Genomic DNA, 26,659 nt, shown 5'->3' with positions numbered 1-26,659 from the left:
AGGGTCCTAGGATTTTCAGAATGATAAATGACCACTGGCTTCAACTTAAAGTCACCAGTTGCATTAACCCTTAACATGAGAGGCAGCCTATTCTCTGAAGGCAGCCACTGACTTCTCTCTAGCTAGGAAAGTCCTAGACTACATCTTTTCCCAATAAAAGTTGCTTTGTCTACAATGAAAATTTATTGTTTAGGGTGGCCACCTTCATCAGTTATCTAAGCTAGGTCTTCTGGATAACATGCTGTAGCTTCTACACCAGCACTCACTGCTTCACCTTGCACTTGTACGTGAATCAACCTCTGCTAGCTTCAAACTTTTCTTCTGCAGCTTCTCTTAGCCTTAGTAGAACTGAAGAGAGTTGGGGCCTTGCTCCACGTTAGGCTTTGTCTTAAGGGAATGTTGTGTCTGATCATCTGATCTTTTATCTAGACTACTAAAACTCTCTCCATAGCAGCAATAAGGCTGTTCTACTTTCTTATCATTTGTGTGTTCACTGGAGTAGCACTTTTAATTTTCTTCAACTGCTTTTCAACTCTGCATTCACAACTGGATAACTCTGGAACAAGAGGACTAACTTCTGGCCTATTTTAGGTTTTGACATGCCTTCTTCACTAAGCTTAATCATTTCTAGTTTTTTATTTCAAGTGAGAGACGTGCAATTTATCCTTTCATTTAAACACTCATTGTAGGGTTATTACATTGCCTAATTTTAATGTTGTGTCTCAGTGATGAGGAAGACCAAGGACAGAGAGAAAGATGGGGAACTGGTCAGTTGGTGGAGCAGTCAGAATGCTCACAACATATCCATTAAGTTTACTGACACATGGGTATGGTTTGTGGATATAATTACAAAATAATTACAATAGTAACATCAACGATCACTGATCACAGATCATCATAACAGATATAGTAACAAAGAAAGCTTAACTATTGCAAGAATTACCAAAATATGACATAGATGCACAACATGAACCAGGCCTTTGGAAAAATGATGCAACACACTTGCTTAATGTAGGATTACCACAAACTTTGAGTTAGTATAAAAAGCACAAATGTGCACAGTACAATAAAGCAAAATGCAATAAAATGAGGTATGTCTGTATTCACATTATTCCTTGTATTTCCTGTACAGTATTTTAACATTTGCCAAGAGCAAGGGCTCTGAAGCCAGACTGCTGTGGTATTAATCTGAGCCCAGCATTTACTAGTAACCTTCCAAGTTACTTAACCCCTTTGATCCTCAGTTTTACTAGTTATAAAATGAGGATTATAGCATCTGCCATGAAGAGCTGTTGTGAGGATTAAATCTTGTGATGATTAAAGCATTCAAAACCATACTTGATTCTTAATAAGGTATCGCTAGTGATGGTAGTGGTGGCAGGAACATTTCTGACACAATACTGCCATCTCCTCAAAAGCAAGGTATTCCAAAAGCCTTGAACAGTATTTACAGGAACTTAAGAAAGAGTTTGGAAGGAAGAACAGAGGGAAGGAAGGAAGGATGAGAAGAAGGAAGAAAAGAAAGGAAGGAGAGAAATAGACAAAAACAAATAGAATTGGGAAAGACTTACCACCATTTTTGCCCACAGTTCGAAAGCATCTCCAGAAGGCCCGTAAAAATGATGCCCTATTATGGGGGGTGGCTTGGATGAAGCTGAATTCTCGAAAGAGAATATGAGTTCCCTGGCATACACTGGTAAAACTGCAAAGACAAAAATTAAATCATCATCAGATGGAATTCAGAAAGCTGCATTCAGAATGAAAATTTAATACCAGAGAGAACCACTGCCAAAGACATGGGAGAAATCTATCTTTTCCCCCAACAAAACTTGGAAATACAGATTAGACAAAATCCTTCTAAAGGGAAGTCTCTTCAGATAACCATATCCCTCTGAAAATTCTTGAGTCCAGTTCCTCTGAGTACTTCCTGCCTACAACATGTACACATTGAGGATATTTTAATCAGTCAATGGAGAGTTCCCTCTTATAAAGGGAACTCTTTCGATCTTTACCTGGATGATACAGGCACTCTTTTTTTGGAGAATACTTCTTCTATCCCATTCGGAATTATGCTTCCCTAAAGTATTCTTTCTGTACTGCCCTTGGTCTATAGCAGCTGCCCTAAGGATAACATGGCTTATAGGGGGGGGGTAGTGTCTGTTCTAGTTTAGGGGTGCTGCTATATACCTCCCTGACAGTAACCCCAGAGACAAATCATATGTGGAAAAGGACAGGAAAAGTTCCAAACAGTACACTAAAGGCAAATAGGAAGAACAAGGGTAGAAAGTGGCCCCTAACTAGAGAATGGAGCAAAGCCCCAGGGCCCAAGTGAGTCAGTGTTTAAACTGGGCCAGGGAAGGGAAAAAACACACTCCATTGCCTTTGGGTTCCCTGCCAAAGAAATAAAGGCTGTAGAGCTTGGCGTAATCTAAAAATGGAAATTCCACAGAAGAAAAGGCAATTATCCAGTAATCATCCCTACCAAGGGCCAACTGCAGGTTCCAGAAAACTCCTAAATTCTCTGACAAGTAAATCACGGGTGGAAAACATGTTAATCTTTGTGGAGAAGCAGACACTAAACTGAAGATGGCAAGCAATGGAGGGAACAGTGGTAATTCTAAGCTCCAGTTTGCATCTGATGACCATCTAAAGCGGGTGGGGATCTGAATCTCCAAACTGAACAGGAAAAGAATCTCACTGCCCTTCTCCTAGACCAAATTTACGGGAAAGTTTTTACTGTCTTTAACAGAGACTATGCTACCATTTAGGATAAAATCAGCCTCTTCCTACTAATATTAACAGTACTATAATAAAAAAGCAAATTGCACACTCATCTTTTCTCTTAGAAAACTTAAGACACTATAAGAAAGTATAAGAACAATATCTGTCAAAGGATTATGTTAGAAGAGAGGTTTTTAAAAGTCTGTTAAAGTGTTAAATTACCCATGCTGTTTATGGCCTACACAGGAAAATGAAAATACAGCAAATGAGCTGTTCCAGGTAAATGGGTCAGGCTACATTTCCAGCAAAAGAAGCCTAAAATGATAACATTGTAACCTACATTTATGAAGCAATCCCACAAAGAATTAGGCCCAAAGTGTGTTTCATACCTTAAGGGGAAAAGCTGGTGTTTAGGCTGTGGTCTAAGCAGCAAACAACTAATAATAGTGAAACTATATCCTTTTAATAGCTTTTAATGCCACATTTTGCATAAAGCCTTTTCCCCATCCTATCCCCTACTTCCAATTCCCCTCTTATCTCACTTACAATTCTCAAAAAAACACTATTTCGTTGTTTTGTTTTGTTTTAAAGTCCTTTTAGACTGCAAGTTCATATAGTAAACAATAGGGTTGTACTCATCTTTGTCTCTACTGTTACCTAACACAAAGATACTCCATAAATATTTGTGGTAGTTAATTTTGAAAGATAAGAAAAAATTAGTAATACCAGATAGAATGAATATCTGCAGCTCTCTATAATGAAATACTAAAAGTCCATATTTTATAATGTTTTTAAAAGTCTAGGCCTTTCTTCTGGTACTGTAATTTTGCACTTGGCCTTCTTTTGATTAGTATTTTCCTGGTGTATCTTTTATTATTATGTACCTTTTATGTCTTTAATTTTAAATTTTCCAGATCATTTTGTTTTAGGTGTGTCTCTTATAAATAGTATATAGTTTAATTTTGTTTCTCTATCCAAATGTGCAGTCTCTATATAGTAAAATATGTATTTTAAGTGTATTTAATTAACATCTGACAATTATTTGGTCCTTTCCGTGAACTGTCTTTCTTTGCCTTTTTCCCTCTTTTCTTGCTTTCTATTTTGTTGGTACAGTTTTGTGTTTTTTTTTTTTCAAAAAAAAATTCTTTCTACTTCTTTGTTAGTAAAGGTATAGACAGAATCTGAAATCTTTTAAATATTCTTTAAAATTTAGCATACTTACATTTATTTATTATATTTAGCATATAAATATTTATGTGTACATTTTTCTCAAATGTCGACAGTTACTCATTATCACTCTAAAACAAGACAAGGATCAAAGCATCCTTGAAGTTGCTGAGGCTGGCTTTGAACTTGCAATCCTCTTGTCTTAGCTTTCTGAGCTGCTGGTATTATACGCCTGTGCCATGGCTTCAAAGCACACTTTAAATAATTTACACACAATTTTCACATTTTCTATTATCTTTTAGAATTTTACTTCTACATTTTTAAAATGGAAAACTTTTTAAGGTAGTGAAATATATATAATTTTCATCATATTAGCCATTTGTCAGTGTGCAATTCAGTGGCATTAAAAATATTCACAATAACCAGGTGTGGCGGTGCACACGTATAATCCCAGCAGCTCAGGAGGCTGCGGCAGGAGGACTTCGAGTTCAAAGCCAGTCTCAGCAATTTAGTGAGGCTCTAAGCAACTCAGTGAGACCCTGTTGCCAAATAAAAAACAAAAAAGGGCTGGGACGTTGCTCAGTGGCTAAGCACCCCTGGGTTCAATCCCGAATATCAAAAAAAAATAAAAACTAAAAAAAAATAAAAATTCACAAAGCTGCACAACCATCACCACTATCTATATCCAAAACATTTTGTCATCTCCAACAAAAACCATATATCCATTAGATAGTAAATAATGTCTTTTTTTGGCCTCCCACTAGACTTTGGTAACCTCTATTTCACTTTCTGTCTCTGTAATCTACCTATTCTAGATACCTCATATAAGTGGAATCTTACAATATTTGTCCTTCTATGTCTGGCGTGTTTCACCATGGATAATGTTTTTTAGGGTCCACACATGTTGTGGCATATATCAAAATCTCTTTTTAAGAATTAATAATGTGGGCTGGGGCTGGGGCTGTAGCTCAGTGATAGAGCACTCATCTAGCATGTGTGAGGCCCTGGGTTCAATCCTCAGCACCACGTAAAAATAAACAAATAATAAAAGTATTGTGTCCATCTATATCTAAAAATATTTTTTAAAAAGAATAATGTTTCATTGTATGCATATACAATATTGTACCTTACTTCCCCCTTTGGTTATTGTGAATAAAGCTGCTATCATTGGTGTACAAGCATCTGTTCTCATTTTGCTTTCAACTCTTTTGGATATATACCTAGGGTGCAATTGCTGGGTCATATGGTAATTCTATGTTTAACCTTTTGAGACACCACCAAGCTGTTTTCCAGAGTGGCGGTATTATTTTACTCCTAGCAGCCATGCACGAGGGCTCCCACTTCTCTGAGTCCTCACCAACATGTGTTCTTTTCCTTTTCTTTTCTGATAGCCAACCTAGCAGGTATGATAGTATCTCATTGTTTTGATTTGTATTTCCCCAATACCTAATGATGTTGATTGAGCATCTTTTTGTATATTTATTAGACATATATAAAATCTTTGGAGAAATGTCTATTCAAGTCCTTTGGCTCCTTCATCCCCAGCAACTTAGGCTCTTGGTGCTGGGGATCCAACCCAGTGCCTTGTGCATGGTAGGCAACACTACCACTGAGCTAGACCCCTATCTCTGGTCATTTTTCAATTAGATTTTTTGTTTTGTTGCTACTGAGTTGTAGGGTTCTTTATATATTCTGTATACCAATTCTTTATCAGATAAAGATTTGCAATTATTTTTTTCCTATTCTGTAGGTTGTCTTCCCTCCGCCCCCCGCCCCCGCCTCTGGTAGCTCTGTTAGACCCAGGGCCTGGCACCTGCTAGGCAAGCAAGCACTCTACTACAGAGCTACATTCCCAGTTCTTTTTCTTCTAAGACAGGATCTCACTAAGATGCCAAGGCTGGCCTTAAATTTCTGATCCTCTGTCTCAGCCACCTAGGTAGCTGGGATTATTAACCAAGCCAGGTTATCACTCTTGGCTTGGATCATGATTTCTCAGTAGTTATAAACCTTTAGCTCTATCAGCAAAAGCCTGTGAGGGGTGAATGCTCTGTTTTCATCTGCCTGAAAATATCTATCTTCCCTTCTGGAGAGAGATGGTTTATTCAGTGAAAAATTCTGGGTTACCACTTATCTTTTCTTAGCACTTTCAAGATACTACTCCATTATCTGGTACCTATCATTGTTATCAAGTCCACAATTTGTCAAACTCCTGCCATCCCTTTGAGTTAATCATTCTTAATTCATATAAGCTATTGTCTTTATTATTAATATCCTGCAGATTCTACCATATAGATTTATTTTGGCCCTGCACAGCACTTTAATCTGATATTTTGGGGTCAATTCTGGGAAATTCTATCATTATCTTTTGGAATATTGCTTCTTTACCAGTTTATCATTTTGCCTCCTATTATTTTATATATATATATATATATATATATATATATGTATAATATATATATATTATATATATATATAATATATATATATATACACACACACATATATATATATGTGTATATATATATATAAAATCGTCACTCAATGTCTTTTGCCTGTCTTCTCATAGTTTTTATCTTTGTGTTATAGTTAGTATCTTCCATATTAATTCTCTATTCTGTTATGCTTTATTTAGATTTTATTCTATTGAATTTTGGTTTTTCTTACTTTCAGAAACTTATTTTATCTTTCCAGGATTTATCCTTTAAAGAATACACAGTTTTTTCTTCATTTTGCATGTTTTATCTCCCAATTTTCTCTTCTTTTAAAATAAACATCAATACTCTCTTTAGCTCAGAATCCTATACATGTTTACTGGGTTTACTGTCTGGCTTTCTTAGCATTAGTTTCCGTAATATAGTTTACAATTTCAGCGTACAGGCTTATATTAAGTGTGAGACTTTTACTCTCTCAGGGGACAAAACTAGTGTAGAGCTAGTTTTTTATACTGGATGACTTGACTCCATTCCTGATTTTATTGGCAATATCAAAGAGACTGTCAGTAAACCCCCAAGTGACTCAGACCACTAGGTCCTGGCTGTAAGGCTCTGCTTCCTTATACACTCCAGGTTTAATGTAAGCTATTTCCCAGGTAGTCACCATAACTTTTTTTGAGTCTCTCTTCAAAAGGCAGAAAAGAGGCTTGCTCCAGGTGTCCTGCCCTGAATGTGGCCTTTTTAGCATCTACCATTTCACAAGAAATGAATTCTCAGCTACCCCAGATCCCTTCTAACCCAGAGTGCAGGAGGTCTGTGGTTTTAGACCCATTTGCTGCATTGTGGTATTGTTTAGCTTCTAGTCCATAGATGAATTTATATTGGTTTTACACGTGGCTATATTCCTTAAATTTTTTCTTTAGAAAATATGTTTCTGGAATGAATTGGAGGCCCAAGTCATTAATCCTACAAGTCATCATGACCAGAAACTAAAATAAACTTTCTCCCTTCCAAGCCCTAAAAATGTGTATTCATGCTAATTTTCCTTTGTATTTAGCTAAATTAAAAAGTTCTTTAGTAGACATCAATCTTAATCTAAAATACAAAATGTTCCTAAAAACACCTTAAAGGCCATAGAGGTATGCCACATATCTGTCTTAAACTGCTTTCTCTAAAAGCAAGTCAGGCATGATGGCGCACAGCTATAATACCAGCTATCCAGGAAGCTGAAGCAGGACAATTGCAAGTTTGAAGCCAGCCTGGGCAACTTAATGAGACTCTGTTTCATACTTTAAAAAATAAAAAGTGCTGGGGGTATATATAGCTCAATGGTAGAGCATTTGCCTTCCACACATGAGGCCCTGGGTTCCATCCTCAATAGTACAAAACAAACCAGTATTCAAACCTCATTGAGCAAATTCTTTCTTTCTTTAACTTCTTGGAGGATTTCCTTGAAGATTTTAATTTTTTAACATTTTGACATGATTCCAAATTTACCAAAAAGAATTCCCAAATACCCTTTGCCTAGATTACTCAAAAGTGACTATTTTGCTGTTTATTCTAACAGGTTCTCTTTCAGGTTCCTTCCTTTCCCCCCTTCGTGCCCTCTCTCCCAATACATACACACACATGTACAGATATTGTCAATTGTTGATATGATGCTCATTTACCTCTACAGTGTGTATTTCGTAAAAATAAGGAATTTGGTTATATAACAGCAGTTCAATGATCAAAATCCAGAAATTAAAATCGATACGATACTATTACCTATCTACAGATCTTATTAAGATTTCATCAATTGTCCCAATAATGTCCCTGTACAACAAAAAGAGAATCCAAGATTATACCTTGCTTTCAGTTGTCATTGGCTCTTTAATCTGAAACAGTTCCTGAGTCAATCTTTGTATTTCATAACATTGACATTTTTTTTTAAAGTACAAGTTACTTTGTAGAACATACTTCAGATTGAGTTTGTCTGATGTTTATTCATGATTAGATCCAGGTGAATGTTTTTGGCAGTATTATCACAAAAGTGATGATGGGTTTTGCTCTGCACATCATATCAGGAGGCACTTGCTATTAAGTAGTCTAGTTACTGATCATGTTAACTTTGATCGTTTGGTTAAAGTGCATCCACCTAATTTTTCCATTGTAAAGTTACACTTTGTAGTAAATAAGTATCTTGTGGGGAGACATTCTGAAGCTGTGGGAATATACTGTCACTCTTTTCCTTCTTTCCTTTTTGGTACTAGGGATTGAACCCAGGGGTGCTTTACCACTGAGCTATGTCCCCAGCTCTTTTTCATTTTTTATTTTTGAGACAGGGTCTTGCTAAATTGCCCAAAGGAGTCTCAAATTTGGAATTCTTCTGCCTTAGTCTCTGGGATTATAGATGTGTACAACTGTGCTCAGAAAATATCATCATTCAAAACAACCCTTTGCTGCTTTTATATACATAACAAAAATGAGATCTTCATTGGGGTAGGGGGTACTTTTGTGGAATATGTTCTACTAATAGGTTTTCAAACTGAAATTTTATTCTGCAAATAGATATCTTTCCATAGCATAAGTCAGTCCCCTAAACTAACAAATCTCTGGATTTTTTCCTTCTTTCCTTGTGAAATCTGGATAAATCCTGAAGCTCTTAAATATTTTCTTTCCACTGATTATCTGCTATAGAATTTGGCAGTGCTAACTTGATGAGAGAAATCAGTGGGACAGACAGAACTCCGAAGTCATTTAAACAACATACTTGAACAGAAGTTGCCTGGCACCTGCTCCTTATCTAGTGCCACACACACACACAAAAAAAATCTACACAAAAGATTAAAGCAGTATTTTTACAAACTTCTCCTTCACTATTGTGCTGTTATTATTCCCCATTCTATTGTTCAACCATGCAGTACACCCACTACAGGAAAAACTGAACAATATGATCCTGTGTTCAAGGAGAAATTTGACAAATTTTTTTGTGTTGTGTTTTGTGTGTGTGTGTGTGTGCGTGCATGTGCACATAGGATACCAGGAATCAAACCCAGGGGCACTCTATGAGCTATGTTCCCAGCCCTTTCTGTTTATTGAGACAATGTCTCACTAAGTTGACAAGGCTGGCCTTGAATTTGCAATCCTCCCATCTCAACCTCCCACAAAGTGTGGTTTTAGTATATGGTTTGCAGGAAGGCATCCATGCTCACCACTATACCACAGTGCTGTTTAATACTTGGTATATTCGGAATGAGCTTCAGCCCATGGATATACATCAGGTGAATTTTGGTTTCAGTGATTATAGGCTCTCTCTTGGCCATTATGAAATAAGAAAGTGGTATTAGAAAATAGAAACCTGCTACACTATTGGTGAGTGCTCAGTCTTCTTCACCTTCTTATTGCCAACACTGACTCACAATTATCCAAGACCTTCAGCTTCTAAAAAATCCCAATTTTTGGGCTGGGGTTGTGGCTCAGTGGTAGAGCGCTGACCTAGCACATGTGAGGCCCTGGGTTCGATCCTCAGCATCACATAAAAATAAATAAATAAAATAAATGTATTGTGTCCAACTACAACTAAAAAATAAATATATTTTTTAAAAATCCCAATTTTAGGAAGAAATCCAATAAGAACCAATCAATCTTCAGTCACTATGTAGAAACAGATGAGCCAATTTGGGAGATCTGAGCTGCCATTGTGGTAAATGGGATTCATAATTTATGCAACAGCAAAAAAACAAAAAACAAGCAAACAAAAAAACCCCAAACCAGTTTTATCAGTTTACTTTAGTGCAGCACTTTCATTTCACACTAAGATTTTTTTTTTCTGCCTAAGTAATCCTCAGTAGCAGAGCTAGTTTTCAGACCATGACATCAGTGAGATCATATTTTATTGCATTACGAAAACAAAAACTCACAAGATAGATCACAGGCCCTGAGAGCCCTGCAATGGGAAGCACACATAATACTGCAGTTTCTTTCCTTGGTCACTTCACCAAATGCTTTTCTGTCACCAGATCTCATAAAGAGTCTTCCTAAAATAGAAGTGGAACAGAGTACTTATACTAAGCGGGACTGTTGCTAAGGGGAGAGGATAATATTTTCAGAGAGGTTGATCACCAAGCAAATTCTCCCCAACAAGGGTAATAAGCAAAGGATCTAGTTCTCACATATTGCTTTTCTGAAAGTAAACTGTTCCCCACTGAATCTTTGTTTATAATTCAGTCAAAATCTTTCCAGAGTGTAGAGGAATGCTTCAAACTCCTTTTTGAAGCCCTCTAACTTCAAAACTTATTGTTGAAGGCCTGGAATGCTGTGGTAAATCCCCAACTGACTAGCCAGCACATCAGTTCCTTACCATTGAGTATCGTGGAGGAGCAAGATGATTCATTATCATCTGTTTCCCCTTTGCAGCTTTAAATGTGAAAGAACATCTCTTATAAGGTTGGTTATTCCAGGCCAGTAGGAATAGGGAAATACATGCACCTCAGGGTGGGAAAGCAATGCACAGAACCCTGGGAAAGTTGGACATGGTGGTGGAGGTTGAGGCAGGAGGACTGCAAGTTTGAGGCCAGCAACAGTGAGAGCCCATCAAAAGTGTGGGGGCAGGGAGCAAGCACTGGGGAAATGTTATCTGATTCATACTCTGCAGAGTATATTAGAGATTTAAATTTTATAAACAGTATAGTAATTTAGAAATTTTTTCATATGCTATATTTAAAAAAAAAAAGTTGCCATAAATCTCTCGTTTGTTGCATTGTTTTGTTCAAGGTTCCTGAGCCCTTTCCCCCAGGCCTCTAAGCAGAGCTCTGGAGAACAGAGCTTCCAGAAGCCTGCCTGAGTCATTGTATTTCCCTGGTGTTTCAGGGGAATCATCCCCTAGCTCCATAGGAAGAGTTTCTGGACAAAGATTGTCTCTCTTTCACAGTATTTGTTACATCTCCCTTCTGCTACCTGTTATATCTCGCTTCTTTCTTACGCAGTCTCTAAGCCTGTCCTCTGCTCTTTCTTTCTCTTACCTCTTTGAACCCCATCTTTTGTTTGTTACCCAAATCACCCTGTCTGGATTTTTTCTTCTTCTAACTAGTGTCTCAGGTTATACTGTCACAACTGAGGATCCCTCAGTCACCCACAGATCCTGCCATTCCCTCTTCATAAAGTGACTCCTCACTACTGCCAGACATTACAGTAGCTTTCTTCTGTTTCTTGCCAGCTCACATGTCATATTTTCATCTAATTTCTTGTCTGTTTTCTTGTTTAGTTCTTTCAGCTCAGTACTAATTTCTTTCTTGGTTTTGTCCATCTGCTGCCTATCTCATCCAAAAAAATATTTTCTTCCAGTGCTGGGGATTGAATCCAGGGCCTCTAGCATGCTAGGCAAGTGCTCTACAACTGAGCTATTATCTCCTTTTCCTAAACAACATTTTAAAGTAAATCTTATTCTTTTTTTCTTCTTCTTCTTTTTGGTTGTAGGTATAGCAAGTAGGTACTTTTATGCCATTGGTTTTTTTTTTTCTTTTTCTTCTTGGTACTAGGTATTGAACCCAGGAGTGCTTAACCACTGTACCACATCCCTAGCCCTTTTTTATATTTTAATTAGAGAAAGGGTCTCACTGAGTTGCTTAGGGCCTTGCTAAATTGCTGAGGCTGGCTTTGAATTTGAGATCCTCCTGCCTAAGCTTCCTGAGTTGCTGGGATTATAGGTGTGCACCACCATGCCCGGTGATGCTTTTCTTTTTTTTCTTATTATGATCCCGCAAAAGGTTCCCATTTAGTATTCTCTGCAGATCTCACTGAAAATCCAACACTATTTTTATGGGCCCCCTAAATGTTACAAACCCCTTCCTCAGTACCATCTCATTTAAGAGCTGGAAGTTTAATTAAATTTATCAGTTTCTTAATTTAAAGTCCAGGAAGTAATTTTCAAGCTATATCATACTTTGTTCTTACTCATGAAGACATAAGTTAGGTTAAAAGAAGACATTCATATAAATACTTTGGTAATAAGCCAAGTCTTCTTGGCCTTGATTATAATTCAAAATGATGATAACACTCAAAGGGATCTGGGCTGTAGGGTTTGTTCCTTTAGATCCACCATGTCAGACTTGTTAATGCCGATTCCATTCTCCTCTCCCTGGTTATCATTTCATCATGCCCTGTGTTGCCATTATTTCCAGAAGTGTATTATTTTCATTTTATTAGTATTATCTCCAAGTTGGTCCCACTTTTTAGAAAATAAATTGTTTCTTTCAGTAGCCACATATACTTATAAAGCTACTGGTAAGTCCACATATATTTTCAAAGTATTTATTTCCTGAGTTTCCATGTACATTTACTTGAAACTCCTAAAATAACAGTGCTATAAAGTTTAAAGGTTAAAGTTTTGTTTTGTTTTTGTATTGGGGATTGAACTCAGGGACATGTAACCACTAAGTCACGCCCCAGTCCTTTTTATTTTGAGATAAAATCTCCCTAAGTTGTCAAGGCTGGCCTCAAACTTGTGATCCTCCTGCCTCAGCCTCCCATCTTGCTGGGATTACAGGCATGTGCCACCATGACCAGCTAAAGTTATTATTTTTAGGCTCCAGTGCAACTCTTAAAAAATAAAAATATAATTATAATTGATATAATTCATTACATCTTACATCATAATGGAATGAAATTAGAAACCAACATCAAAAAACCCTAAGAAATTATGTAAACACATGGAGATTGAACAATACACGTTTGAATGATGAATAGGTAATAGAAGAAATTAGGGGAGAAATTTAAAAATTCTTAGAATCAAATCAGAATGGTGATACAACATATCAGAACCTCTGGGACACTGTGAAGGTAGTTCTAAGAGAAAAGTTTATAGCTCTGAGCGTCTATATAAGAAAATCTGAAAGGGGGCTGGGGTTGTAGCTCAGTGGTGGAGTGCTTGCCTAGCATCCATGAGGCACTAGGTTCAAGCCTCCGTACCATGTAAAAATAAATAAATAAAATAAAGGTATTATGTCCATCTACAACTAAAAATTAAAAAAAAAAAAGATAAGAAAATCAGGGTTGGGACTGTAGCTCAGTGGTAGAGCACTTGCCTCCCACACGTGAAGCACTGGGTTTGATCCTCAGCACCACATAAAAATAAACACATAAAAAAGATATTGTGTCCGTGTACAACTAAAAGAAAAAAGAAAAAGAAAATCAGAAAGACTCCAAATAAAAAGCCTAATGATGCATCTCAAGGTCTTTGAAAAAGAAGAACAAACCAATTCCAAAACCAGTAGAAGGAAGGAAAAAATTAAGATCTTCGCCAAAACAATGAAATCTAGAATTTAAAAAATATACAAAGGATCAATAAAACAAACAGTTGTTTCTTTGAAAAGATAAACAAGATGGATGAGCCCTTAGCCAAACTAACTCAACGAGAAATGACCCAAATTAATAAAATTATAGATGAAAAAGGAGAAATCACCACAGACATTGCAGAAATCCAGAGGCTCATTAGGGACTATTTTGAAAACTTACACTCCAATAAATTTGGAAAACCTAGAAGAAATGAATACATTTCTAGACACATACAATCTGCTAAAACTGAGTCAAAAGGACATAGAAAACCTAAACAGACCAGTAACTAGTAATGAAATAGAAGCGGTAATAAAAATCATCCCAACAAAGAAAAGCCCAGGACCAGATGGATCCTCAGTTTAATTCTACCAGACCTTTAAAGAACTAATCTCAATGCTCCTCAAATTCTTTCACAAAATACAAAGGAATGGAACACTTCCCAATTAATTCTATTGTAACATGAGTAAGGCAGTCAGGTTCTTTGTTTCTCAAATTCAAGGAATGAAATCCACAGACACAAGGGTGAGAGCATAGAAAGAGGATTTATTGGAGTACAGAAAGTGGAGCTCTCAGAGGCAAGCAGCCCCAAAAGAGGGATGCCCACAGATGTCTGTTATCTAGGAGTGGTTTAAAGGCATATCTGATGGCCAGTACAGGTGATTGGTGAGGTGAGGGATGCCAGCATGGACCAATCAAGCTCTTCAAGCTTCGGACTTTATAAACCAATCAGAAGGGCATAATTTCAATCCCTATTTATATAATTAAGAGGCCAATTCTTCCCTGGTGATTTTTGACACATCTATTAGAAAGGGGAAGCAAAGGGGTCTGCTTGTGTCTGGCCATGGCTAGGTGTCAGGACAAGGGAAACTAAGGAAGGGTTACTGTGGTTGAAGCTGTGAGGAACAGAAACAGGGTTGCTGTTAACACTGGCATGAAGTAGCAAGTCACAGGATATCTTTCAGATCTGCTGTCTCCTTTCAGGTTGGCATTATGACCCCTTCCCTCTTATTCTTCTCTAAGGCCCTTATCCTGGTTGCCTATGTGAGATCTATCTTCCTGCTTCACTATGAAGCCTTCATACCAAAACCAGATAAGGACACATCAAGGAAGGAAAACTTAGATGCAAAAATACTTAATATTAGCAAATCATACTCAATAACATATTAAGAAGATTATATATCATGGACAATTTGGCTTTATCCCAGAGATGCAAGATGGGATATCCCAGAGATATCCCAGAGTTGCAAGATGGTTTAACACATGCCAGTAAATGTAATTATCAATTAAATAGAATTCAGGACAAAAATCATTTAGTCATCTCAATGGAAGCAGAGAAAGCCTTCAACAAAACTCAGCACCCATTCATGACAAAAACACTAAAGAAACTAGGAATAGAAGGAAATTACCTCAACATCATAAAGGCTATATTTGAAAAATTCAAAGCCAGCCTCATAGCAAATGAGGAAAAACTGAAAGCATTTCCTTTAAAATTTGGAACAAGACAATGATGCCCATTCTCATTCCCCTTATTTAGTATGTATTATGAATTATACAGAGCAATTAGGCAAGAAAAGGAAATAAGAGGGATAAAAATAGGAAAGGAAGAAGGCAAATTATGACTGTTCGTAGTCCATATGATCCTATACTTAGAAGATCCATAAAGCTCCACCAAAAGACTGCTAGAGCTAATAAACAAATTCAGCAAAGTAGCCGGACATAAAATCAACATACAAAAATCAATAGCTTTCTTATATATCAACAATGAATTTGCTGAGAAAGAAATAAGAAAACAATCCCATTCACAATAGCTTCAAGAAAGAAAGAAAGAAAAAATAAGAAAGAAAGACCAACCAACCTGGGGGCTCAGTGGTAGAGCACTTGTTTAGCTTGTGTGAGGCACTGGGTTTGACTCTCAGTGCTGCATATAAATAAATAAATAAATAAAGACTCATCAACAACTAAAAAAATATTTTAGAAAATAACTAGGAATAAATCTAACCAAGGAGGTAAAAGACCTCTTCAATGAAAACTAAATGAAAAGACCTCTCATGTTCATGGATAGGCAGAATGAATATTATTAAAATGGCCATAGAACCAAAAGCAATTCACAGGCTCAATGAAATCCCCATCAAAATACCAATGACATTCTTCACATAACTAGAACATACAGTCCTAAATTCATTTGGAAAAATAAAAAAATTCAGAAGAGCCAAAGTAATTCTAAGCCAAAAAAGCAATGTTGGAGGTACAATACCTGACTTCAAATCATACTATGAAGCTATAGTAACAAAAACTGAGCAGTACTAGCATAAAAACAGACACATAGATCAATGGTACAGAATAGAAGAGACAGAGACAAACCCACACAAACACAGTCATCTGATCCTTAACAAAGGTGCCAAAAACATACATTGGAGAAAAGACAGTCTTTTTAACAAATGGGGCTGAGAAAATTGGTTATCCAAATGTAGAAGAATAAGACTAGATCCTTACCTCTCACACAGCTCTAAAATCAACTCAAAATGAATCGAATACCTAGAATTAAACCAGAAACTATACAACTCCTAGAAGAAAACATAGGGTCAATATTCCAGTTAGGCACAGGCAATGACTTTGTAAATAGAACCATTAAAGCTCAGGAAATAATGCCAAGAATTAATATACAGGATGGCATCCAATTAAAAAGCTTCTGGGCCATGTGCAATGGTATATGCTTATAATCCCAGGAATTTGGGAGGCTGAGGCAGAAAAATCATAAGTTCAAGGGTAGCCTCAGTAACTTAGCAAGGCCCTAAAGAGAAATGAATTTTTTCAGCCATAAAGAAAAAAATAAAACAAAATAAAATTATATCATCTGCTGAAAAATTGGATGGAACTTGAGAACATATGGTTAAGTGAAATAAATCAAACTCAGAAGGTCAAGGGTTGTATGTTTTCTCTCATATGTGGAAGCTAGAGGGAAAAAGGAAAAGAAAAATGGGGGGAACTTATGAAAATTAAAGGGAGATCAATAGAATAGAGGAAAAGGACCAGGGGAGGGAGGAAAGGAGGGAAAGGGGAAATGCTAGGGAATATTGGCCAAATTATATTGTTATAATATGTGCATGCAAGAATATGTAACAACAGATGCCACCATTATGTACAACTATAATGCACCAATTAAAAGATATGGGAAAAAGTTATTATGTTAATGATTCAGTACTCTAGAAAAAAAATCAGTTTCCCCCTGATACCTTTGTAAAAATCCCTTCAAATTTTCTTATTAGCTCTTTCAATTTAATTTGCTTATTTTTTCCAACAGGAAATTTAACTTTTTGGTAGTTATAAATGGACAGAATGTCTTTATTTTATTTGCTTATTTTTATGTGGTGCTAAGGATCAAACCCAATGCCTCACACATGCTAGGCAAGCCCTCTGCCATTGAGCTACAGCCCCAGCCCAGGAAATCTTATTTCTAAAGATACATAAGGAAAGAACTTCTAGATATCTGGCAGGATCTGTTTTTTTTTTTTTAATTGTTCAAATAAGTTATACATGACAGTGGAATGCATTTTGACACACTGTACAAAAATGGAGCACAACTTCTCATTCCTCTGGCTGTACAAGGTGCAGAGTCACACTCATAGTGCAATCACACATGTATATAGGGAAATAATGTCCAACTCATTCTACTATTCTTCCCATCCCTATACCACCTACCCTCCCCTCTGCCCAATCCAAAGTTCCTTCATTTTTCCCTGTCCACCACCTCATTACAGATCAGCATTCACTTATCACAGAAAACAATTCAGCCTTAGTTTTTTGTGATTAGCTTATTTTGCTTAGCATGATATTTTCCAGCTCCATCCATTTACCTACAAATGCCACAATTTCATTCTTCTTTAAGACTGAGTAATATTCCACTGTGTACCTGTACCACATTTCTATATGCATTCATCTGTTGAAGGGCATCTAGGTTGGTTCCATAGTTTTAGCTGAATTGAGCTGCTATAAACATTGATTTGGCTGCATCACTGTAACATGCTGATTTTACATCTTTTTGGGTCTATTCCAAGTTTTCTGAGGAATCTCCATACTGCTTTCCATAGTGGTTGCACCAATTTGCAGACCCACCAATATATGAGTGTACCTTTCCCCCCACATTCTTGTGAACACTGATTGTTTTTTGTATTCTTGATAATTATCTGGTAGGATCTTGCATCAAACCCTTGTCAGCAAACAAGAATCTAATGTGTTATTTATTAAAGACTAGAGAGAAAAAGGTGTCACAATTTCTGAAGATCCTGAAAGAATTGTTCTAGAATTTTTAAAAAATTTTTTGGCTGGGGTGGTTAATGAGTATTGAATCCAGGGGTGCTCTACCACTCAGCTACATCCCCAGCCCTTTTTATTTTGATTTTGAGACAGAATCTTGCTAAGTTGCTGAAAGTCTTGCTAAATTGCCAAGGCTGGCCTCAAACTTGCAAACCTCCTGCCTCAGCTTCCTGAGTTCCTGGGATTGGAAGTGTGCACCACAAGGCTGCTTCAGGAAATCCTAAAGGAAAAATATAAATTCAACAAGGGGCTCACCTGTTTCCTGAGTATCTGTTCGTCAAGTGAAGTCTGAAATTCTTTCATTACAAATTTTCCCTGATATAAACCATCTTAGTATTGGTTTATTTTGGAACATGAAAGTTTTCTAATTATATTTGGTGTCATTTAATCTATTACCAACCTTCTAAGAATCCTGAAAAGGACTTTTCTCAATACTCTTTTGTGAATTATTAAAACCACAAAGCAAGCCAGGCTTGGTAGGTCACGATTATAATCATCTATAATCCTTGGCTTCTCTGGAGGCTGAGGCAGGAGGATCAGGAGTTCAAAGCCAGCCTCAGCAATTTAGCAAGGCCCTAAGCAACTGAGTAAGACCCTGTCTCAAAATAAAAAAATAAGGGCTGGAGTTATAGTTATAGTTATAGTTATAGGGTGCTTGCCTAGCATGTGTGAGGCACTGGGTTTGATTCTTAGCACTGCATATAAATTAATAAGTAGAGGTCTAGCAACAGCTTAAAAATATTTTTAAAAAATAAAAATAAATAAAAAGGGCTGGGGATGTTGCTCAGTAGTTAAGTACCCCTATATTCAATCCCTGATACTTCCCCAGTCCCCCGCCCCCCCAAAAAAAAACCCATAAAGCAGCTATAAACAATAAATCTTAATGGAAATCCACACTGAAAACTAAAACTCACATTTCCTGCCAAATCTTTAAAGATTTACTTTAAGTAAGGAATGTTAAAAAAAAAAAAAGGCCAGGTGGGGAGAACACAGAAACAAAGCAAAGTAAGAAATTGGTAGAACTGTAGCCAGCATTAGACAGGCAGTAAGTATAGATAGGTAAATCGAGTCAGATCTGATCAAGGTGGCCAATTTTGAGTGAGTCTGGGAAGTAGAAGACTATCCTCTGAGGGATGGAAATGTTAATTCCTTCAGAGCCCTTCCTCCACCCTTATCAAGAACCTGTTTTCAACCTGTTGGTAAGGTAACCTGTCCCAGGAACTGCCCCTCCCTACAGGGAGCTATAAGCTTGTTAATGTGTCCTTGGCTACTCCAACCTGCCCTTCCACCTAAAGCCCACCTATTTTTTCCCACCTTTGGGCCATCCCACAAGCCTTCCTGGGCCCAGTCAGGTATGCAGGAAGGAGAAAGATAAGGGGGAAAAGGCAGGAGAACAAAGGAAGCCAAGGACATATAAAAAGGGCAGAACACCTTCTTGGGATACCAGGATACCAGCTATGGCCTCCTTCTCCCTTGTGGGTGAAGTCTGTGTTCCCCCTTTTTAAATAAACCCTGCTTTATATGCTTGCCTCAGCGTGCTTCTCTAAATGTGGGGAAGCAGGACTCCTCACTAATAACCAGTGGTATCAGAACTACCATATAATTCAGCAGTTTCATGTCTGGGTAGTCAAAAGAAATGAAATCAGGGACATACAGATATTTGCACATTCATGCTCACAGCAATCCTATGCACAATAGCCAAAAGGTGGAAGCAACTCTGATCACCAAAATGTGATATATAAATATAATGGAATATAAATTTAGCTTTTAAAGAAATTCTGAAACATGGGCTAGGGATATATTATAGCTCAGTTGGTAGAGTGCTTGCTTTCATGCACAAGGCCCTGGGTTCAATCCCCTGCACTGCAAAAAAAAAAAAAAAGAAAGAAAGAAAGAAAAAAGAAATTTTCCCTGATGTAAACCATCTGGGCACATTCTCTTAAAGGAAACTGTGGAATTCTGGTCTTTTCCTCTTTCTTTCACGTCTAGGCCATAAGGTGAGCAACATCCCTGTCACGTGCAAAGCAATGGGGTCAACTAGCCATAGACTGAAACTTCCAAAACTATGAGTCAAAATAAACTCCTCCCAGCTCCTTGTGTTTTGTTTTGTTTTGTTTTTTGGATACTGGGGTTTGAACTCATGGGTGTTCTACCATATCCCCAAAGCTTTTAATTTTTGTATTGAGACAGGGCTTCACTAAGTTGCCAAGGCTGGCCTTGAACTTGTGATTCTTGTGTCCCAGCTTCTAGAGTGACTGGGATTACACAACCACACCCAGCTAAAACTTTTCACTTTATAAACTGACTTGTCAGATATTTGGTGTTACAGTAATAGAAAGCTGATTAATACATTAAACATGGATGAACCCTGCAGATATTATTCCAGATGAAATAAGCCAGTCATAAAAAAGACAAATGCTATATATACATCCACTTATATGACTTAGAATAGTCAAATTCATAAAGAAAGAATGTAGAATGTAGTAACATGGTAGTTGCCAAGAGCTGAAGGATAGGAGGAAATGGGGAGTTAGTGTTTAATGGGTGCAGAGTTTTAGTCTGGGAAGATAAAAAAGTTTTGGTGATGACAATTGCAGAACAATGAATGTTTTTAATGCCACAGAACTGAACACTTAAAAATGGTTAAAGCCATAAATTTAATTATATAAATATATATGTATATTAAATAAATATTAAATATATGTATATTAAATATATTATACATTTATTATATATTTATATATGTATATAATTAATATATAGTATTTTATATATGTATTTATATATGTATCTAGGGGCTGAGGTTGTGGCTCAGTGGTAGAGCGCTCACCTTGCACATGTGAGACACTGGGTTCGATTCTCGGCACCACATAAAAATAAATAAAATAAAGGTATTGGATCCAACTACAACTAAAAAATAATTTAAAAAAGAGATAACTATAAAAAAGGATATGTAAGTGATAATAGTTTGGCTATATGTAAAAATGATATAGAGGGCTGGGGTTGTAGCTCAGTGGTAGAGCACTTGCCTTGCACACATAAGGCCCTGGGTTCGATCCTCAAAATCACATGAAAAATAATAAAGAAAAAAATGATATATAAGTAATAATAGTATAAGAAACAGAAATTATTTTCTTCAGGAGACCTAGTATAGAAAAGGAGAGGTATCAAATTCATTCACAACAAGACAGTTATTTTCCTGTTAAAGTATGGAAGGACTATAAGTTCATAGTATATGAAAAATATAAGTGGAATAGAAGTAGTTTTTAATGAAATGATAACATGTTTTAAAAATATCTGGGGGCTAAGTAGAATGTTTTTCATGTACCTTAAGTCCCTTCATGGGATACTACCTTTCAGTTTAACTATCACAAATGTATTTGACTTATGTGATAGAAGACCACATATTTAGCTGAGAGAATGCTATGGTTTTAATGTCTCCTCTAAAACTCAAGTTGAAATTTAATTTCCATTGTAACATGTTGAGAGGTGGGCCTTTAAGAGGTAATTAGGTCATAAAGGCTCTGCCCTCATGAGTGGATTAAGACCATTATCACAGGAGTGGGTTAGTTATAAGGCAGGGGAGGGGGGTTAAGCCCCCTTTTCTCCTCCTGCCCCCTCCCCCTACCATGCCCATGCTCTTGCCATGTCACGTGTTCTGCCATGTTATGATGCAGCCAGGAGGCCCTCACCAGATGTGACCCTCCATCTTGGACTTCCCAGCCTCCAGAACCAAGAGCTGAATACATTTCTATTGTTTACAATTTACCCGTTTGTGGTAAATTATAGCAGCAGAAAAGGACGAAGACAGGGAGCAAGGTAGAAGAGGGCAAGATACTGACAAAGTGGGGAGACAAAAAAGGACAGCTCCCGGGCCCCCAGGAGCTGCCAGCACCTGGGCCACAATTCTCAGATGTCATTGAGTTCCTAACCTAATTTCTTTGGCAGGAGATCCTTCCCTGTCCCAGAAAAGACTGGAGGAGACAGAGAGGATTAAAAAAAATAATATTGTTAAGAAGTGAGGTTGCTGGGCTTGCACTTTACTAGCCGGAATCCCTTTATCTTTCTTGAGAGCCCCCCAGATCTCTTTTATTCTAGGTCAGTAATTTAACACTCTCAGCTCTCAATTCAAAGCCTGTAATGACCTTGCTGTGCTGAATTATTAGCCCAGGATATAGAAAGAGAGAGAGAGGGAGGAAAAAAAAAACCCTAAAAACAACAGAGGCCTTTTGATCAGAGCACCGAACTGCAGCTCGCTGTAACTCAAGCTGCCCATTCTTATATGGCAGGAATTAAGGACTCCCCCTGCCAGGCAGGACCCTATTAAAAGACAATAGCTGTTTGAAAAGGGTAAGCAAGTTGATATGGATATAATAGGCCACATATGGGGGCCCCTTTCTACTCTGGAATAAAGCTCCTTCTTAGACTTGTGAGCTGGGAAATCCAGTATTCAGTAAGGCAGTAGGAGGAGGTATAATCTAAGACAGTGAGTAGCCAAGCAGAAATGTTTGAAGGTGCTTCAGAAAAAATGGAAGAGCGCTTTGGGGAGCCTGCAGAGATGAGCATCAATCACTGAGGATGGAGGCTTTCAGAATGACCAGGTGCTTTCTGGTCTCCAGGAGACCTTAGGGCTAAGGAGACAAAGATCTGGCTAGAGCCAATATAATAGTTAATTTCTCTAATGGTTTATAACAACAAAAGCCCAATAAGCAAAGAATAAGTTCTTATCAGAAATGATGCAGTTAGTAAAAAGCAACACTTTCTGCCTTATTTTAAACAATCTAACATGTCAACATCCTAAACTCCTGATGATTACCACCCAGCATCACTCAATGTTCTTGTTATCTCTTAGACAGAATTTTTTTTGAAAGCCTACAAAACAGAGACAGTGACCCCTAAAGAATCTCTTGTTTGCAGACTCATCCCTCCGCAGAGGGTATTAACCCAGGACACAAGATTTCTTACTCTGTTAGCTAACTCACGTTTTCCTATCACCCCAAACACTGTATTAGTGGGTGATGTTTTTGGAGGATCTTTAACCCACAACAGAATTTCCCAACCACTGTTTTAGCTATCTCTAAGATCTTGTTAATATGTTACAAAATAAGGAATGATTCAAGGTGTTTCAACAGATAAATCTAGTTGTTTAAAACTGAACTCTGAATTCCCAAATTCCTAAGCAAAAATATCAGAAAGGTATTTTTCTTTCCTCTACTATCCTTTGCTAGTTGCCAAATAAATAGCTCTCCAGTTTTTATCCACTGCAGCTAATAGGCTTGCCTGATGGAATTTATAACTAAAGAAAAACACACGAGATCTCCAGCACTTGCTTGTTCCATTGAGTGGTCAAGATGGCACAAAACTGATCTTCAGCAAAATTAAATGGTTTGGCTGATTAAAGAGAGGAGCTGGATTCCTAAGGGGGAAAAAACAGGTATTTGTTTACACTACTAAACTTAAGTCCCTAAAATAAATACATTATTTAATTTTTTAATATTAGAAATAATTATTTCCATAAAATATTATTTTGTGTGTGAAAATATTTTTCCCATAAATCTTGTATTTCTTAACTATTCTCCAAAAGGCACTATTTATTTACTTTCAAATGGGGTCATCATGTAGAAAGGCAAGGATGAGCAATAGAGAAGGAAGGCATCAAATGCCATGCTCATTTCCCAATTTATGCCTTGGCATATGGCAACAATACCTTCAGAAGTCTAAATTGGGAAGCTGGGGTTGTGGCTCAGCGATAGAGCACTTGCCTAGCATGTGTGAGGCTCTGGGTTCAACCCTCAGCACGACATAAAAATAAATAAACAAAATAAAGGTGTTGTGTCCAACTACAACTAAAAAATGTTTTTTAAAAAGTCTAAATTGGGACATATAGTATTAAAACATTTTATTTAGTGTATGTAATGCTTCCAAGTGTGAGAAGCAGCTAAAACGTACATACACACACACACATATACTACAATGAGTAGGTATGTTTCAAGGTTTTATTATTTGATATATCTTAAAATATATATATAGGCTATATAATATGACATAAAATTCACTATACAAAATTTTATGTGTAGTATACCACTTACATAAATCTGTTTGTCAATGGGTGTACATGTAAGTAGATGAGATATCTGGAGATGGTCACCAGGATGGTAATAGTGGTCCTCTTAAGAGTGATATTTCAGATGAATTGGGTTTTTAAAAAAATTTTTTTTAAATTATGGTGGACACAATCCCTTAATTTTATTTATTTATTTATTTATTTTTTAAGGATGACTAACTATTTTTATTAGTACAATTATCATTATTAATATTGTATTATTAACATGCATTACTAGTACAAATAAATGGGTTTCAGTGTGACATTAACATACATGTATGTGTCATGCCTTCATCATGTCTACCACCTTCCCTTCTGTTATCTTTTCCCTTTCCCTAACCCTTTTCCCTGCATCTTCAACAAATGGTGCTGGGAAAACTGGAAATCCATATGCAACAAAATGAAACTGAATCCCTTTCTCTCGCCATGCACAAAAGTTAATTCAAAATGGATCAAGGAGCTTGATATCAAATCAGAGACACGCCGTCTGATAGAAGAAAAAGTTGGCTACGATCTACATACTGTGGGGTCGGGCTCCAAATTCCTCAATAGGACACCCATAGCACAAAAGTTAATAACTAGAATCAACAAATGGGACTTACTCAAACTAAAAAGTTTTTTCTCAGCAAAAGATACAATAAGAGAGGTAAATAGAGAGCCTACATCCTGGGAACAAATCTTTACCCCTCACACTTCAGATAGAGCCCTAATATGCAGAGTATACAAAGAACTCAAAAAATTAGACAATAAGAGAACAAACAACCCAATCAACAAATGGGCCAAGGACCTGAACAGACACTTCTCAGAGGAGGACATACAATCAATCAACAAGTACATGAAAAAATGCTCACCATCTCTAGCAGTCAGAGAAATGCAAATCAAAACCACCCTAAGATACCATCTCACTCCAGTTAGATTGGCAGCCATTATGAAGTCAAACAACAAGTGCTGGCGAGGATGTGGGGAAAAGGGTACACTTGTACATTGCTGGTGGGACTGCAAATTGGTGCAGCCAATTTGGAAAGCAGTATGGAGATTTCTTGGAAAGCTGGGAATGGAGCCACCATTTGACCCAGCTATTCCCCTTCTCGGTCTATTCCCTAAAGACCTAAAAAGAGCATGCTACAGGGACACTGCTACATCGATGTTCATAGCAGCACAATTCACAATAGCTAGACTGTGGAACCAACCTAGATGCCCTTCAATGGATGAATGGATAAAAAAAATGTGGCATTTATACACAATGGAGTATTACTCTGCATTAAAAAATGACAAAATCATAGAATTTACAGGGAAATGGATGGCATTAGAGCAGATTATGCTAAGTGAAGCTAGCCAATCCCTAAAAAACAAATGCCAAATGTCTTCTTTGATATAAGGAGAGTAACTAAGAACAGAGTAGGGTCGAAGAGCATGAGAAGAAGATTAACATTAAACAGGGATGAGAGGTGGGAGGGAAAGGGAGAGAGAAGGGAAAATGCATGGAAATGGAAGGAGACCCTCAGAGTTATACAAAAGTACATACAAGAGGAAGTGAGGGGAAGGGGAAAAATAATATAAGGGGGACAAACGAATGTCAGTAGAGGGAGCAGAGAGAGAAGAGGGGAGGGGAGGGGAGGGGAGGGGAGGGGAGGGGGGATAGTAGAGGATAGGAAAGGCAGCAGAATACAACAGACACTAGTATGGCAATATGTAAATCAATGGATGTGTAACTGATGTGATTCTGCAATCTGTATGTGGGGTAAAAATGGGAGCTCATAACCCACTTGAATCAAATTGTGAAATATGATATATCAAGAACTATGTAATGTTTTGAACAGCCAACAATAAAAAATTTTAAAAAAAAAAATTTTTTTTTAAATTATGGTGGACACAATCCCTTAATTTTATTTATTTATTTATTTATTTTTTAAGGACGACTAACTATTTTTATTAGTACAATTATCATTATTAATATTGTATTATTAACATGCATTACTAGTACAAATAAATGGGTTTCAGTGTGACATTAACATACATGTATGTGTCATGCCTTCATCATGTCTACCACCTTCCCTTCTGTTATCTTTTCCCTTTCCCTAACCCTTTTCCCTTACATTTACCTGCCTAAATGTCCCTTTTCTACTCTTAGACCATTTTTTATATTTTACTTATTTTGCTTTATATGGTATCCTCCCATTCCAACCATTTCCTGCAAATTACATGATTTTATTCTTCTTGATGGCCTTAAAATACTCCATTTATTGGGTATAGATACCATATTTTATTTATCATTTCCTTTCTTGATGAAAATCTATATCAGTTCCATATCTTAACTACTGTGAACAGTGCCACGATAAACATTGGTATTCAGGTGTCATTTTTTTTTGTACACTGACTTCATTTTCTTCGGGTATACACCCAGGAATGTGAAAGCTGGATCAAATGTTGCTGTACTTTTAGTTGTTTGAAGAATCTCCATACTCTTTGTCATAGTAGCTCTACTACTTGTTTTCCTAACAACAGTGTATAAGGGTTGCATTTTCTGCACATCCTATTCAGCATTTTTTACTTATTCATTCATTCATTCTAAAAGCTATTCTGACTGGAGTGAAGTGGAATCCCAACC

The 26,659-nt window shown here is 37.0% G+C and overlaps 1 protein-coding gene across 1 annotated transcript in view; it reads right to left on the bottom strand.

Moving 5' to 3' along the window:
* Positions 1-26,659, bottom strand: part of Cstpp1 (centriolar satellite-associated tubulin polyglutamylase complex regulator 1) — a 176,233-nt gene that overhangs the window by 91,773 nt on the left and 57,801 nt on the right. The window contains exon 3 of the mRNA XM_046457479.2: positions 1,572-1,702. Coding sequence (XP_046313435.1) covers positions 1,572-1,702 — 131 coding nt within the window. The remainder of the gene's footprint in view (positions 1-1,571; positions 1,703-26,659) is intronic.

Source organism: Marmota monax, unplaced genomic scaffold (assembly GCF_021218885.2).
Source record: "Marmota monax isolate L192 unplaced genomic scaffold, Marmota_monax_Labrador192_F-V1.1 WCK01_AAM20220418_F8-fsc00047, whole genome shotgun sequence".
In the NCBI taxonomy this organism is placed as follows: Eukaryota; Metazoa; Chordata; class Mammalia; order Rodentia; family Sciuridae; genus Marmota; species Marmota monax.
The sequence above is the reverse complement of the archived record's forward strand: the minus strand, read 5'-3'. Positions and strand labels throughout refer to the sequence as shown.